We start from the raw sequence: 14,432 nt of genomic DNA, 5'->3' as shown, positions 1-14,432 counted from the left end.
CATTGAGTCATTGATGCAGCTTCACGCTCAATAAGTGATGTCGCATATTGAAGCTCAACAACGACTCGAGCTCCTCAACCATCAGTTCGAAACACGGGGCTATCATGACTGGCTGGGACGTCGTTACCACGACACACGCACACGCAAGAACACACAATCGCAATACGCATCCTACCCCAGACGTCAGGCTTGTTTCTGCACCAAGCTTGGTCTGGGGGGCATCTCTGGTGAAACAAATGCCATCATCGACGTTGGGAAACACAACCATGGTGATGGCATCATGCTGGCCACAACTGGTATCGATTGTCGCCAAAAGTGCTTCTGGATCCCTTCGAAGCCGCGTGGCTGTCGCCAACGGCCCGTATGGTGTCCTGTGCCAACGAGGAGGGTCGAATCAATGCCAAAATGCCGACCATCAACGAGTCAACGGCGTTTGTTTTGCGGGCAGCACAGCCCCTCAGCCCCTCCCGTGTGTGGCCTCCCTTATGCAGAATCAAGACCCGGGAGGTCCTTGTGCTCGACCACTGACAAGCAATCGGTTCGAAGCGATCAGCGGGCCCTATGCATCGGTAGCAGCACATTTCAGCTGCTCAAGGGCCGAAAACCACCCAACCACGGGCCTCCCGTATTCGGCCCATGTCCCCTGACTTGTGCATCTGCTAGCACGACGGTTGTTCTCGGGAGACATTCGATACACTCGCATTTTGCGAATCGTCTTCTCGGGCTGCCCCCCATCACCAGCCTCCCGGCTCTGCGCCACACGCGGATCTTCGCTGGTGGGGTTTTCGCCGCACCGTTTCTCCCCTAGACCGGCAGTCCCTGTTCTTTTTTTGGACACTCTCCGGAGCTGCGAGATCTGGGGAAACCCTACGAAAATCGGTTTTCGGTATCACCATTCTCACCGGAGGAGCAGACACGCAATCGCATTCGACTTCGAGAAAGGACCGCCCTGCTTGTCTACATGCTTGTTCCTCCGGGAGCTGTCACTAAGCATCCAGTCCGTGCCATGGCATCTGTGAAAGGCGTTGCAATCTGGCTCAGACGTAGCAGGAGCTTAGTTGGTGGCGAGTATCGATACAAGATGCTTTCGAGGCAAGGAATGCCTTTCTTTCGAATACCCGTCCAAAACGAACCGTCCCGCTCGCATGCTTGGCTCAAGCTCGCCATGCTATTTTGAACACCAGCATGAATCGGCTAGGCACGCGCTCTCGAATGGTCGAGTCGTCGCTGTCGCTCTCGGTCACGATGGCAATGCTCTGGCCTCGACCTGCATGCGACGCATAGAAAGCAGTGATGGACGGGGCTCGCTGCGAGATGAAGACGAATGAAGCGATGAAGATGCCGTCCTGCAGATGGTAGTTTCGAATGAGAAGAATCCCTATGGACGCCTTTCAAGTCGGCGCCCGCTGCCAAAAACCAAGGGATCTGCTCCCGCACAACCGTGCGGCCAGTCAAGGTTTGCGGGTCGCGCACCCAGCCACTAGGGCAAGGATCTGCCTTGAAATGCGGCGACACCGGAAACGACACTGCCTGTGAAGCTTGGCGTGGTGCAATCCGAACTGATGCCGTTGGCCTTCCTGTTTCTTCACCGGCTCGATGGCAGGGGGGCGGGACACTCTGAGCGGTGACAGAACGGACGCAGGCCGGCGGCTGTACTCATGTGACCTGACTGTAACAGAGTCAAGTGACAGCACCTGTGGTCACGAGCCTCGGGAGGCTGGAGGACAGTGGCTGTTGTCAATCGCCCACTCTTGCGGATGCGGCAAACGGCGGTCTTGCTCAGGCGACAGGCGATGCCGCGCGCGGGGGCCAAAAATAGGGCAGACAGTCAGCAGACCTGCCGCCACGGCGCAAGACCGGCACTCAAGCGAGACTCCACTGCACTGGCTTGTCCGACTCCACGACGTTCCGTTTGTCGCCCTCTCCCGCGTCTAAGGCCGAACAACCGCCGCTCGCCCAGGGGAGCACTCACCTCCGTCCAAGGTGTTATCGAAAGCCCACCCTCCCACCGCAATGCCGACACCGGTCCCAGAAGCGCCAGCTACCGGTTTGATGGTATCCTGGATGCGCAAGGGTTGGATTCTTCAACCCACTCACGAAAAAGAGTCATCGTTCGCCACCGCAGGACGGAGCAATATGTCGGGATGTAATTACCACCTCGACAGCGACGATGTGGTCCCTGCTTGCTTTCCGGATCTGTTTCTGAGCCGTGTCCCCTTGTTTAGTCAACCGGAACTGGGCCAGCAGCTCAATGACTCGATTGGACCGCGGATTAATTGGTGAAAGGTCTCAACCCGCTTCTGAAGAGGTTCGAGAACGGTTGTTTCTGCAGCCGGGCACCCGCGAACGGGACAGGCCCGTCCCCAATCTGGCAATCTGGGTATGTAACCATGTCGAGATGCCCTTGACCATGCTGCGTCTCTGACCCCTTATCCCGGGGCAATGTTGCTCCTTTTTGTGCCATTAACGCGGTTGCTATTGCTCAACGGTCACTACTCATAGGGATCCCTTGGGTCTTTGGACTCTGCTCGTCTCTGCTCATCGTGGGCTCTCGCGGTCTCTGAGCCATGATTGGTCAAATATCATTGAGGAATTCCAGCATTTCTTGCCAATCATCATCAGGCGCTCGGCCGTTTTCCGCCTAGACCCACATAGCCCGAATCTGACCCTCAGCTCAGCAACCAATGAGACTCCAAGGACCAGGTTTTTCGCAGACACACCTCAGCTCACCTTCCGCCGCTAGCAAGGGCCTCGATCTTGTCACAAGCCATCTACAGGCTGTCGTTGCTCGACACCTTCACCCTCAACCGACCACCCTCACTCCACAGTGCCTTTGCAGCCCGTTCCATTTTGACGGGCCAACCCCCTTTGGCTCGGCGTCCATGCGAAGTTCGAAGGAATAAGGGGAGCCCACGCTTTCGGAAACGCTCTCGACGCCAGTTCTCAGATGGAATGCCAATGCTGCCGCTGCCGTACGCCGCGCCATCTGGTCTGATGTTCTATCCCAGGCGGAGTCCCGGCCGGGACTCCAGCGAAGGAAGTTTAGTGTTGGTTCTTCTGGCGGTTCTCTCTGCGGGCTCATGGCCCGCTCCAATCACCATGTTGCCCTGAGTCTCGAGGAATTTGAGCCGGTCCATGGACTACGACTCTACGCTCCAAAAAGAGTCCAAGCTGCAGATGGACATGTCCATTCAAGTACAGATATGGCCAATGTAGATTATTGGGGCTACCCGCCGTCACGGCCGCGCCTGCGTCGTTTCAAGACGATCTCCTGTTGGAACCGACATGATGCAGGGAGACGAGCAGAAGTGTCCTGTACGCACATGCAAGTCATACGGCTCTAACGTGCCAGAGACTCTTGACTTCAACTACATGACTGGATAGGAAGACGAGTCGGCGAGATGAAGATGACCGAATCTCAAGTCCCTCATCTCCGGGATGGTCACAGCTACGCCAGAGACTCAGCCGTTAGTCGACTAACGCAACGCAATGACGGTCCCATCGCGACGACGGCCTACAGGACAGGTTGATGGTGGCAAAAGTTTCACTGGCAAAAGACAAGCCGTCAGACCGGATCATCGAGGCTGGACGGATTTGGCCAGCTGCATAAGCGCAACTATCTTGTGGTACTCTTGGATGGTTTTCTAGCGGCGGACAAGTCTAGAGGCTTTTGGTCTCTTATGCACACCTACCTGCATGCGACGGCACAACATGCGGAGCCATTTTGGGTCGCAGCGAGCCAAGCAGGACCTGCGTGAGACTGTGTGATTGATCACGATTGGACGGGGCGCGCCAATCATGGTCGTCTTTTTGCGAAAAATCTACGAAGGAGGCCATGCACGTTGGCCAGATCTGATACTGGGCGACAGGACTGTGGCGGGCACTCCCAAGGGACAAGCGTGTAAATGATCACGACGCTGTGTAATATTTGGGATATGATATATCGCAAAAGACGTTGGAAAGTACTCATGGCCGGAACAATTTGCAATCCCGCGGAAGGCTAATGAGGGCCCCGAAGAAGGCCCAGTGGGCAGTTGTGGTCGCAGGGTCGTAGTAGTAATGTCAGACGAAGCGCCAGGCGCTGCGTCAATGTCGTCGTTGCAAAGTCGCCTCTTCTTTCCCCCACTTTGACACACCCCTGAGCTTTTGCTTTTTGGAGGGGTGGACTGGCAGCTGGTGCCCTGGGGCACACCCTGTGGCTTGATTGCAAGGGTCTGCCTCTTCTTTTGAGAAATACATGTGAAAGGAGACGTTGTGGGTTACCGACGAGCAGGGGTAGACCTTCTTTGGGGAAGAAACGTTCCTCTTACAGCAGTGACAAGTCTCGGTTTGTTTCTTTTTGCAACCCCAGGGTCGGCCGGGCTTGAAGTTGTGCGACTACAACAACGACGCCGTCGTTGGGCCGGGAGGTTGTCTCTGTCCGGGCCTGTCTCTAGCCGGAGAGACACAGGTTCAGACTCAGACTTTGGGGCGAGGAGTTTCTCGTCGAATTTATCAAATCAGGGCAATTGGCCGTGGCTTCTTGATGCAACAGCGCACACGGAGAGACACGAAAGTATGGCAAAGGGTGTATACGGAGATGCGCACCCTATATCGTCGATATTGCATCGCCTTCGAGCGGCGGCAATCAAGATGCGATGACGGCAACTTGTAAGCGAACGGGATCCGAGGGGGCGGGCCAGGTCAGCACGATAAGGCAAGGCAACTTAACACAGAGTCGGCGAGGGACCAAGAGGAGCAAGGCATTCGTCGAGCTTGCTCTTACACGGCGCCGTGATACGACTACGACTGCGACTTACTTTCCTTGAACGGAAATTGCCATTGAGCGCGCAGCTGTGCCTCAACTTTCTCGTGGCTGTTCTCCGCACAGGCCGTGGGGCATTGCAGGAAGAGACGAGTTCAACTTGCAACGACATTCCCTCTAAGAGTGAGGCGCACGGCTGGTCGAGGTTTGGGCCGCCTGAGCCTCTCTTCAGCTTGGGAGGCCGCATCGACAGCACATCACATTCGGGCATGACGTTGAATTTCCTAGGCCCGAATAAAAAATCGCCATGCCTCGGAGGGCTTGACAGGTCTCCAAATGGGCCACAGACCACGCCCCAAAGCCAGCTGGACAGGAAAACCACAGACTCTAGAGTCAAGGCTGCGCAGACGAAATAAACACGGACTCTAAAAAAGTACAGACCAAAAAGATACGTACTTGGTCTGGCGACGGCGGCGACGGCAAGCTTGCGCTTGCATCTGCAATGGCATCGGTCGTTCAGCTGGGATTCTGCGGGCTCCGACGGCTCCCATTCGCCTGACCTCTCGGATTCTGTCATTCAGCATATGCAGGTCGCAGCACAGCCCTCGCCTTCGCATCCGTCTGTTTTTATTTTTTTTCTCTTGCTCGTCAACCAACGCGCACTACCTGCTGGGTACTCTGTAGTCGTTTCTCGCAGACGCCGGAAGCACCTTTTTAGACTCTTTTTTAGAGTGTGGTGTACGGTACTTTCTGATCCCAGGAAGACGGGACAAGTCCCAAAGTTCGCCTGTTTGGAGCATCTCGCCGCGCGCGCCCGTCTGCCGAAACTGCCGCGGGGTCGCTTCGCTAGAGGCCGGGGTCGGGGCCGAGGGCAGCAATACGGACGGCAAAAAAGTAAGGCGAAGGAGGGCGACCGCAACATACCTTGCAACAACTGAGTACGTTCCGCACAGGGGACACGGTTTCTCGGTCTATGATGCAGAACCCAAGTCTGTTCAAGCCCAAAGACCGATCTACCGGAGCGCTGCGGCAGCCCGCGTACTCAGATCCATACAGATGCCGTCGTTTATCTCTTGCTAGACTAGACCTCACCTAGCAATTGCTAGTTTCTCCCGGGGTCGCCATGGATGACGGCGCACCTCTGTCATGTTGGTTTTGGTGCCCACACGTCCATCTCTCTTGATTTCCCCCTTCTGTCGCTTGCTGGCTTCCGGGCAGGCTTACCCTTAGCCACTGCTAGCAGGTAGTTTTTGACTTCCAAGGCTCTTCCCGTCACTCCTGTCTCTCTCTGGGACTTGGAACGTGTTGTGGCGCGCGCCGCACGAAGCAAGCCAGCCCACCACGCACACATCTCACACAACGCACGCCAGACAGACGTTCGCCTTTGCTTAGTGCAGACGGGCTAGACCGTTGCGGGACACATTTTCTACAAACTTACGTTGGTTGGAAAGAAACGAATGAAAGAAGAAATAAAGGTAACCGTCGGGCGTCGCTGAGATGGTTCCGGCTCAACGGGCAACTACAGCTAACGACGGTTTGCCTCAGTCAGCACCTCGACCTGGCCATCCAGTGAACCTTGCTGTACGAGTCCACCAACTCGCGATTAAGCTCACTGCAGGACGGGCAGTCAAGGAGACTCGGGAAGTATGGAGTACAGTAAGATAAGGGGCCTCAGCTTGGCCGTCGACCTACCTAGTTCAAGCTGCTGCTTACTCTGGGTGCTGAACCTTGCCTGAGGTTGAAGCTGTCCAAGTCGATGTCGATGTACCTTCGTCAGCCGGGAGAGGGATCTGCTGCGTATGGCGTGTATGCAAGCGCCAAGGGGCCTGGGGTGTTTGCCTGGGTTGGTTAATGCAGCCGAAAGACAGGCAATCCCGAGAGGCAGGGAGTCGGAGGAGGAAGGAGAAGAGGCGCTGCTGAACCGAGGTGGGCTCGCTGGCGTCTGGCGTGAGCTATGAGACGATGGCGACTGAGAGTCGACGTGGTCGCATGGAGAATGTCAAGAATCAAGGCGAGGGCGAATTTTTTTTTTCGGTCCTGGTTCTCGACGGACTCAGGGCTGGCTCAGGTCAATGCCTGTTGGAGTCCTCCAAGCCGCAGATACAGGACGGTGCCCGACTGGATGTTTTGCTGCATGTTAGTCATGGGCCGTTGGGCGCCGGGGACTGGACATGGAAAGTGGCCATGGACAACACCCCGGGACACGACGCTGAACCGGCGCAAGAGACCAGCGCCAGCGCCAGCAGACGAGGCCAGCTTCCAGCTCGCAACCCGGACAGCATGGAGCCGGGACTATCAAGATCCAGTCTGGGTGCAGTATTCTCTCCATGGATGGAGTAGGCTGGCGGATAGTGTGCAATGCCGGGTGAGGCGAGAGGCGTAGAACGGAGACCTGACCTGGCAGGCAGCCCAGTCCAGGACGCAGGACGCATGCACTGCGCAAGATGGCAATGGGACGCCGTCCTCAGGCTAAAGTCCCTATGGAAAGTGACGGCACAGAGAGGGCCTAGGAAAGAGAAATCTGCCTCCCATGGTGGGTAGGTAGGTACCTAAGGTAACCTATAGCAGGCCAACCCTAGCGGCTTAGGGAGATCCGATGCTACTGCACAGAGCAGTGCGCTGCCCCCGCCGGCGTGCATCATCCATGGATCCTCGTCGTTCCCGCGTCCAGTTCAGTGTGCAGTGAGGGAGGAGGTTCAGGTCTTCCGCTCCTGAGAGGGACGACCGGGAGACTCCACTTGCTCCTCTAGGCCCCCCTCCACCTTTTTTTTTTTTCCCTCTCTCTCTTTTTTTTTTTTTTTTTTTTTTTCTTGCGCTGCTGCGGGCTCCTTGCACCTTGCTCCTTGCGCCGCCTGTACCGCAGTACCTGCCACACCCCCCTCACTCCCCTCCCTCCCCCCCCCCTCTTCCCTACCTTGGTACCCTCCTCTCTCTTGCGCCTTCCTCGCCGTGACATGTCCCTAGGTTCCTACCTAGTAAGGTAGTAGGCAGGCAGGCAGGTACCGCAGTACCTCCAACCGCAGCAGCTGCAGGTGCAGCCACCAACACCTGCTCCCACTGACAGCGACGTACAGCGACAGGCCCCCAGATCCAAAGCCCCAGGTCTGCCCTGGAGTCGAGGGAAACGACAGCTCGGCCGATTACTATAACACCCCACCACCCTCGCACCACCACTTTCACCTCTCACCCTCCTCTTCCCTCCTCACGAGCTCTTCGTCCACCGTTCTCTTCTTCTTATTCGCGGCAGCAGGCGTGCAAGCCAAAATATCCCACACGACGTCAAATTCCGAGGGACCGCCCAGCTCCGTCATATCCTCTTGTTTCCTTTATTATTCCTTTTCCCCCCTCCCCGAATATCCCCAGATTTCATAAGGGCACCTAGCACACATCAAGACATATCACACAAAGATCGATACCCTCCCATATCAAGACCAAAGAACTACCGGATACCTCCCAGGGCCCGCCATATCTACGACACATCTTGCCGCCACGCTTCCTCGATTGGAATATCCTCACACCTCCACCGCCAACATGCCCGTCCAACTGCTGCCAGCCTCTGCGGCGGCTTTTGCCCCCAGAGCCTCATCAGTCAACGTCGTGCTTGGCTCCAAGGTCGAGCCGTGGTTGACCCAGACCCTCAAGCGCATCAACAGGATCAAGCGTCCCCTCAACAGCGTCCCCCAACACCAAAGGTGTCTGACCGAGACCCTCTCCTCCCCGAACGCCATCTGGACCCTCACCTCCATCATGCTCCCCAAGGCCCCGGAATCCGAGCTGCGCCAGGACTCCAACCCTCTTGTCGAGGCCGTCTTCAACTACCAGCTCCTTCACATCGAGGCTTACATCGTCCACGTCGACATGGTCCTGCGCAACGAGGTCGCCTTCAAGTTGACCACCGACTCAATAGAGGCTCTCGTCGAGTACCACAAGGAAATCCACTGTGTCGACAGCAAGGCCAAGACATACGACTGGTCTGAGAAGGACCAGCAGTGCAAAAAGATGCACGACGACTTCGTCCAGGCCATCAACAAGTTTGTCTTCAGGACGCACGTTTCCGCCTTGGAGGGTCTCGAGGAGGATGGTGCTGGCGAGCTGCTCTCCGGTAAGAGCGAGGAGGTCAAGAACAACATCATGGGCCTGATGAAGCCCCTGCTTCCCCCTCCGCCCCGTGTTGTCGATGTCATCAGACAGCCTCCCCTGCTGCCCAGCTCGCCCGCCAACGCCAGCATGTGGTCGCAGCCCACCACCCCGGCCAGCCTTGCCGCCGTCGACGCTTGGAGGGTGCTGCCCTCAAGCCCGAGTGTCACCTCTCAGGACTCAACACCCATCTGGGCCAACATCGGCATGAGTGAGGTCCAAATACCCTCACCAACCCCGTCCTACAGCCAGCCCTTCTCCACCGCCGGCTTCTTCTACAGCTCGCCAGGCATCACCGCGCCCATCCCTGCGTTGCCCCTCCCCAGCATGTTCACCCCGCAATGCGGCGTGAGCATCGGCTACGGCGGCTTCGGCTGGGATCGCTACCAGGAGTACACGACGACGATGTGACAACCAGCGCCCCCCGTCACTGCTGATAGCTACCCCGTCGTCACGACCTCATAGCATTGCCTGGCACGTTTGTCCATGTTTCCCGGCGAAAAGTTGAAGTCCTCTCGATCTGCTCGGCATAGAACCATCACTCAAGGCATCTCGGCGTTTTGCATCAACAGGAAGGGGGAGCGAACGGTGTTACGGAAACTCGCGCGCAAGATCAACCAACTCAACAAAAAGATATAATCTCGGTTTTCCTTTGTCGGCAGCAAGCGAGCGTTTGATTTTTTACTACTGTGTCTTTTCGATATCCGGGGAACAACAACCACCACTCACTACGCCGCAAGCTCGGTCACCTTTCATTCGAAAACCATCTCACATCATGGCTGGGTCCGGGGCGGGCATTTGAGTGCATTTACATTTGGGGGGGGTTCTCGAAATACGGCGGCTTGTGTCTCTTTTCCCTTTTTCTCATTTTCCTTTGGGTCTTCTCCAACTAAATAAGAGGAACACGCAGCAATGCAACCCCCCACCGCTCGGCTCCAGGCCTGGAGCCGAGACAGAAGAAACCGACACACACAAACCTTGGATTCTCGATTCCCCCGTTCTGGATTTTCCGTTTGTTTCTATTTTCATTGGTTCAAGAGGCTTTCTTAGAGATACCCCCATCGGCATTACACTGGGTCGGAAGATACCATTACCGCTGCGCATCTGCTTTCTTTCATTTCCTTGGCTTGGGTTTCCTGTCTTACGGATGATTTACGACGACTCTTTCACGACCAATGACGAATATTCACGACTGCGCGACTAACGATACGAATCAAGACGACGTTGCTTACCCGGGCTAGACGCCACGACACGCGGCTCTCTTGTTTTTCTTCGATTCGCAAAGACTATTCGGTTTTTTCGGTTTTGACGGCGAAGACTTGCAACCCGGACTGGATCCAATAATGGCAACGTTTCTCGCGCGGAAGGGTCGATTTCGCAACACAATCATCGCGTAGCCGAGACTTGGCTGTATCTGAGATACAGCCGTCGAAGCGGACACTGGCTTGTCGACAGGGTCCTCGCTGCTGCCTTCCCCGCATTTGGGGGGTTGGCTGACACGGAAGTGGAGGAGAGATGGGACAAATCAACAAAAAACCAAAGAAGCTGGGCATCACAAACGAGAGTTTCCTGCCGGACAGGGACACATGGTGCAAAGCCCTCTTGTGCCATAGCCTCGGAATCTGCTCTCCACGACAGCACTCTCCCCCGCCCGATGTGGCGCGGGGCCGACGAACCCGACTACCCAGACCACACTGATTACCCCACGCGGACGCCAAGTACGGCATGGCGGATTCCCGCTAGACGGGACCGACGATGAACGGAAAGGATGCGCCGGGATGGGGGTCAAAGTGTGCAAGTCTGGGGTCAAGGGGGGTCGCGCCCTGTGAGCAGCTTCGGGTCAGGGGGGTTTGTGGTCGGGGGACGGTGAGAACAGGCGACATGCTGCTCGCCCTCACGCATGGCCTCCCCGCCAACCGATGGGTAGACACTACTCGGGAGAGAGCATAAGAGTGCTCGAGGCAGGGATGGGAAAGCCGCATGGGAGACTCTTAAGGTGTGTGCGATCCGCTGCGCGGATCTCGACATGCTCAAGCTCCCCCAGGAACAAGATTCTGCGGCAGAGGTGCGCTGGGAAACTTTTTTGAGAGGAAGGGGAATATAGGCGACGAGGCGGACCCTGGAGGTTTTCGGCCCGGGCCTGGATAACACTGCTCAATGGTTTTATTTGATTGCATTTTTACGTTATTAGTTAATTCGAACAAGATTTTGTTCACCAACTTGCCGGTGTCTCGTATGCGCGCTTATGTGAGGGTGACTGATGGGAGACGCATGGAGAGGACAAGACCCTGAACCTGACTTGGGCGAAGGAAAACAAAAGTTGGGATGCTTGCATGTTCACGCATTGTTGGGAAATCGGGACAAGATCTGCCCCTCCAAATGCATTGCATCTTCAGCTTTCTCAGCTTTTGGGGGAGACCTAGGGGGGGAGGGGGGCACGGGTTGCGTTGGCCAAGGTGGTGTTCTACCCCAAAGGGCCCGCCCCTCTATTTTGGGCATCAACGGAAAGAAGGAGGGTTCTGACAAGCACAGCTGGGGTAAGGCAAAGGTTCAGACTTTTGTGAAAAGTTTGTCGTCGTCGAGATGCATGCATGCATGCATGCAGACGGGCACGCACGATGAGAGGGCAGAAAAAGAGGAAAAGAAAATTAAGGGTCCCGGAAACCGGCCTGTCGGTCGGTCGGTCGAGTCGGGTGGCGAAGGTTGCGATGAGTAGTCAGGAGAGCATCAGCATTTTCAAGTCAGCACTCTGCATGCAAGGCATGACGGTGGAAAAGCAAAATATGCGGTTAGGAGCTTGGCCTTGGGCTGGGCGGATGATGGTCACGGGCGGGCGTGGGAGTGTCCAAGACTGAAGACGAAGGAGAAAATGCCAAGTATGCCATCGCAACGACTGCTACCTGTCAGGCAGCAAGCAAGAAGAGAGAGAAAAAATACGAATGCCATCCTTGGCGATGCGTTGAAGCTATATCGACCGCTGCCGATTTCCTAAATAGGTATCTGGCCGTCACGATTCCAAGACAGATCGTGTAAGTGGTCTAGATGGAGGGCTGTAGAGCTAGATTCCTGCTGCCCACCACACCCCTTGGCCTCTTAGCCTTAAAAAACTTGTGAGAAAAACGAAGAACAACAAAAAAGGTGGGCGGGCTGTAACAGAGACAGCCGACCGACACCAGACATTGCTCACACACGGACAAGACACGCGAACGCTGGCGCGAGAACTCAAGAAGGGGGGGTTTTAACATGAGGCGGAAGTTCTAGAAGGCCGGGTTCATGGATCGATGCGTCCGTCGGTCGGGTACTGCGCGGTCGGGTGGTGGTGACACTGGCCAGAAAAGTCTGAGCGGGCCTTGTGCTGATGGTCTGCCAACACGACTGCCTGCCTGTCTGCTGCCCGCCCCGGGACGCGGTGCGTTTGCTGTATCGTCGGTGTGGTGGTAGGAACAACCCAAAGGACGAGGCAGGGCAGAGCCGGCTTACACGTTGCGCGAGGAGTGACGGCTCCGTGTGTAACATGCACACCACATTTCCATCCCACAGTCCCCCCACCATCGCCCAGAACACGGACCAACTGCTACTTTGCCAAAAAGTCGGCCCTTCGCCCGTGAGGGGTGCTGGTTTGGCTGCCGCTCACTCGCACGGACGGTAACGTCTGAACGCCGGGGCAATTCTAGTCCTGTCGAGCAGGCAAGACAGATGTAACGGCGGCCAGATGGGTTCAACCGGTCCCCGAGTCCAGGCCAGAGGTTTCCGGATATCGTTTCGCGAGACGCGAGAGGCACGATGAGACCCAAGGGCAGCGAGCTGCAAGCACCTCGGGCTCGGTAACCATGATTTACCTATCTGCCAGGCAGCGGCTGTTGAGAAAAAAAGAAACAAAAATCCTAAAAGCCAGGCTTCCCTTATTTGATATATAGAATTTGGGTTGGCAGCTATCACGTTTGATGGGGGGAAAGGGTCGGGCGGAGGGAGGGTGGTTGGTGCTCCATGGTTACTGGGCATGGCACCATCCGGCGCTGGACTGTTTGAGGCTTCGCGGAAGTGTGAGTTACGCGTCCTGGGGTAGAGCGCGTTGAGAGTAACGTCGCATGGGCGTTTGTAGGGGTCGTGTTGGAGGCCAAAGTTTGAGCTGAAGAGCTTTTTTTTTTTTTTTTCTTCTCCAGAAGGGCTAAACAGCGCAACGGGCTTCCAAGGGTTTGGGCATTTTGACTTTGCTCCTGAGAGTTGTAGTAGTAAGAACCCAGCTCGAGCGTTTTGCAGCTTTGCATCTAGCCTTGCGCGGCGCATGAAGCGTTACATGGAGGCTACGGGCTCGCTGTGCGCATAATCAGAAGGGGGGAAGTTTGCTCTGCGTGTGGATTCAACTTTTTGTTTCTCGTATTTGGGCGTGACAGACCGATGCCGGCCAGCAGGAACTTTGCAAATGGGCAGAAATGCGATTGTGAGCCTAACTTTGCAATGCCCACATCTAGATCTTCGTGCCAACAGATACTCGTCTCCCGTGTGTCGGCATTCGGAGACGGACAAAAACGATGTCACAGAAGCAAAGAAGCGTGTGCCAGACACTCGATCCCTGCCTTGCAAGGAGACACTGAGAGGCAGGGAGGGTGTGGCTTGCCACTCACAGCTGGCAGGGATGAGAGCCTGAAATGCGGCTGAGCATCCCAAAGAGGATGGTGGGGATCGCCTCTGCCGTCTGTGCCCCCCCCCCCGGCTCGAGTACGTACCCATCCCGGATTGGCGCTCGGTGGCTGCCGCGGAGCCGGGGGGTTGAGGGGCTCTGAGGCGGTGCAGCTGCTCCGGTACCGTCGCACTTTGAAACGAAACATTTTGTGGGGAGAGAAGATCGTGGTGCGGAGACGCTTCGCGCCCGTATTGGTCGAGATACGAAACCGGGGCCTCTCTCCGGAAGGAGCTCCGGAGGGGACAGCCGTTGGCACCGCTGCCACTTCTGCCACTCCCGAAAAGGGGGGGAGGAGACCCGCGGATGTGACCGAGACTCAATTCCGCCCTGACGCCTTTTGTACTCTGATTGGTCTGCGGGAACGAGCGACGAGATCTGACGTGGTTTGGCGAGGGGATCGTGTGGGAAAAGGGATTGGACACCCGTTGGAGGGGATCAGCGGCGCCGAGTTTGGGGTCCGTTGAAGATGAGTCGGTTCAGCGGCCACGTCCCAGAGGGGTTTGACAGGTCGGATGGGAACTCTGGCCTGGTGTTTGTGTGAAAAGGGCACACGCTGCATATTCTAGGTAGCAGCTACTTGGACGCACGATATGCGCCTAGCCACTATGGGAGGATATCGCCCGACCTGCACTGTGGCTGCTTAGTTAACATTTAGCACCAAATATGCGATCCCAACGGTGCAGTCGGCCGAGTTGGTGCTTGCAGTATACAAGTTGGACTCGCCGTCGAACCCTTGGGCCTGCGTCCGCCCGAGGCATCTGCTGAAGGATGACCGGGCTCGGTCTTCTGTACCATCGAGTCGCCGCGTCTCGATATTCGCTTCTCGCATCCCGACAAATGGAATTCACGTCCATCGCCCGGCTCCGG

At 56.5% G+C, this 14,432-nt stretch overlaps 1 protein-coding gene across 1 annotated transcript; it reads left to right on the top strand.

Moving 5' to 3' along the window:
• Positions 1-8,275: 8,275 nt before the first annotated feature.
• CGCS363_v001266 (uncharacterized protein) lies at positions 8,276-9,292 on the top strand (the record flags this gene model as incomplete). Its single annotated transcript, XM_036633115.1, has 1 exon — positions 8,276-9,292. One exon carries the CDS (start codon positions 8,276-8,278, stop codon positions 9,290-9,292), a length of 1,017 nt encoding a protein of 338 aa, XP_036502461.1.
• Positions 9,293-14,432: the final 5,140 nt, after the last annotated feature.

The sequence above is a fragment of the Colletotrichum siamense genome (assembly GCF_013390195.1).
Source record: "Colletotrichum siamense strain Cg363 chromosome Unknown KSG_Cg363_contig01, whole genome shotgun sequence".
Classification (NCBI taxonomy): domain Eukaryota; kingdom Fungi; phylum Ascomycota; class Sordariomycetes; order Glomerellales; family Glomerellaceae; genus Colletotrichum; species Colletotrichum siamense.
This window is presented reverse-complemented; position numbering and strand designations above follow the sequence as displayed.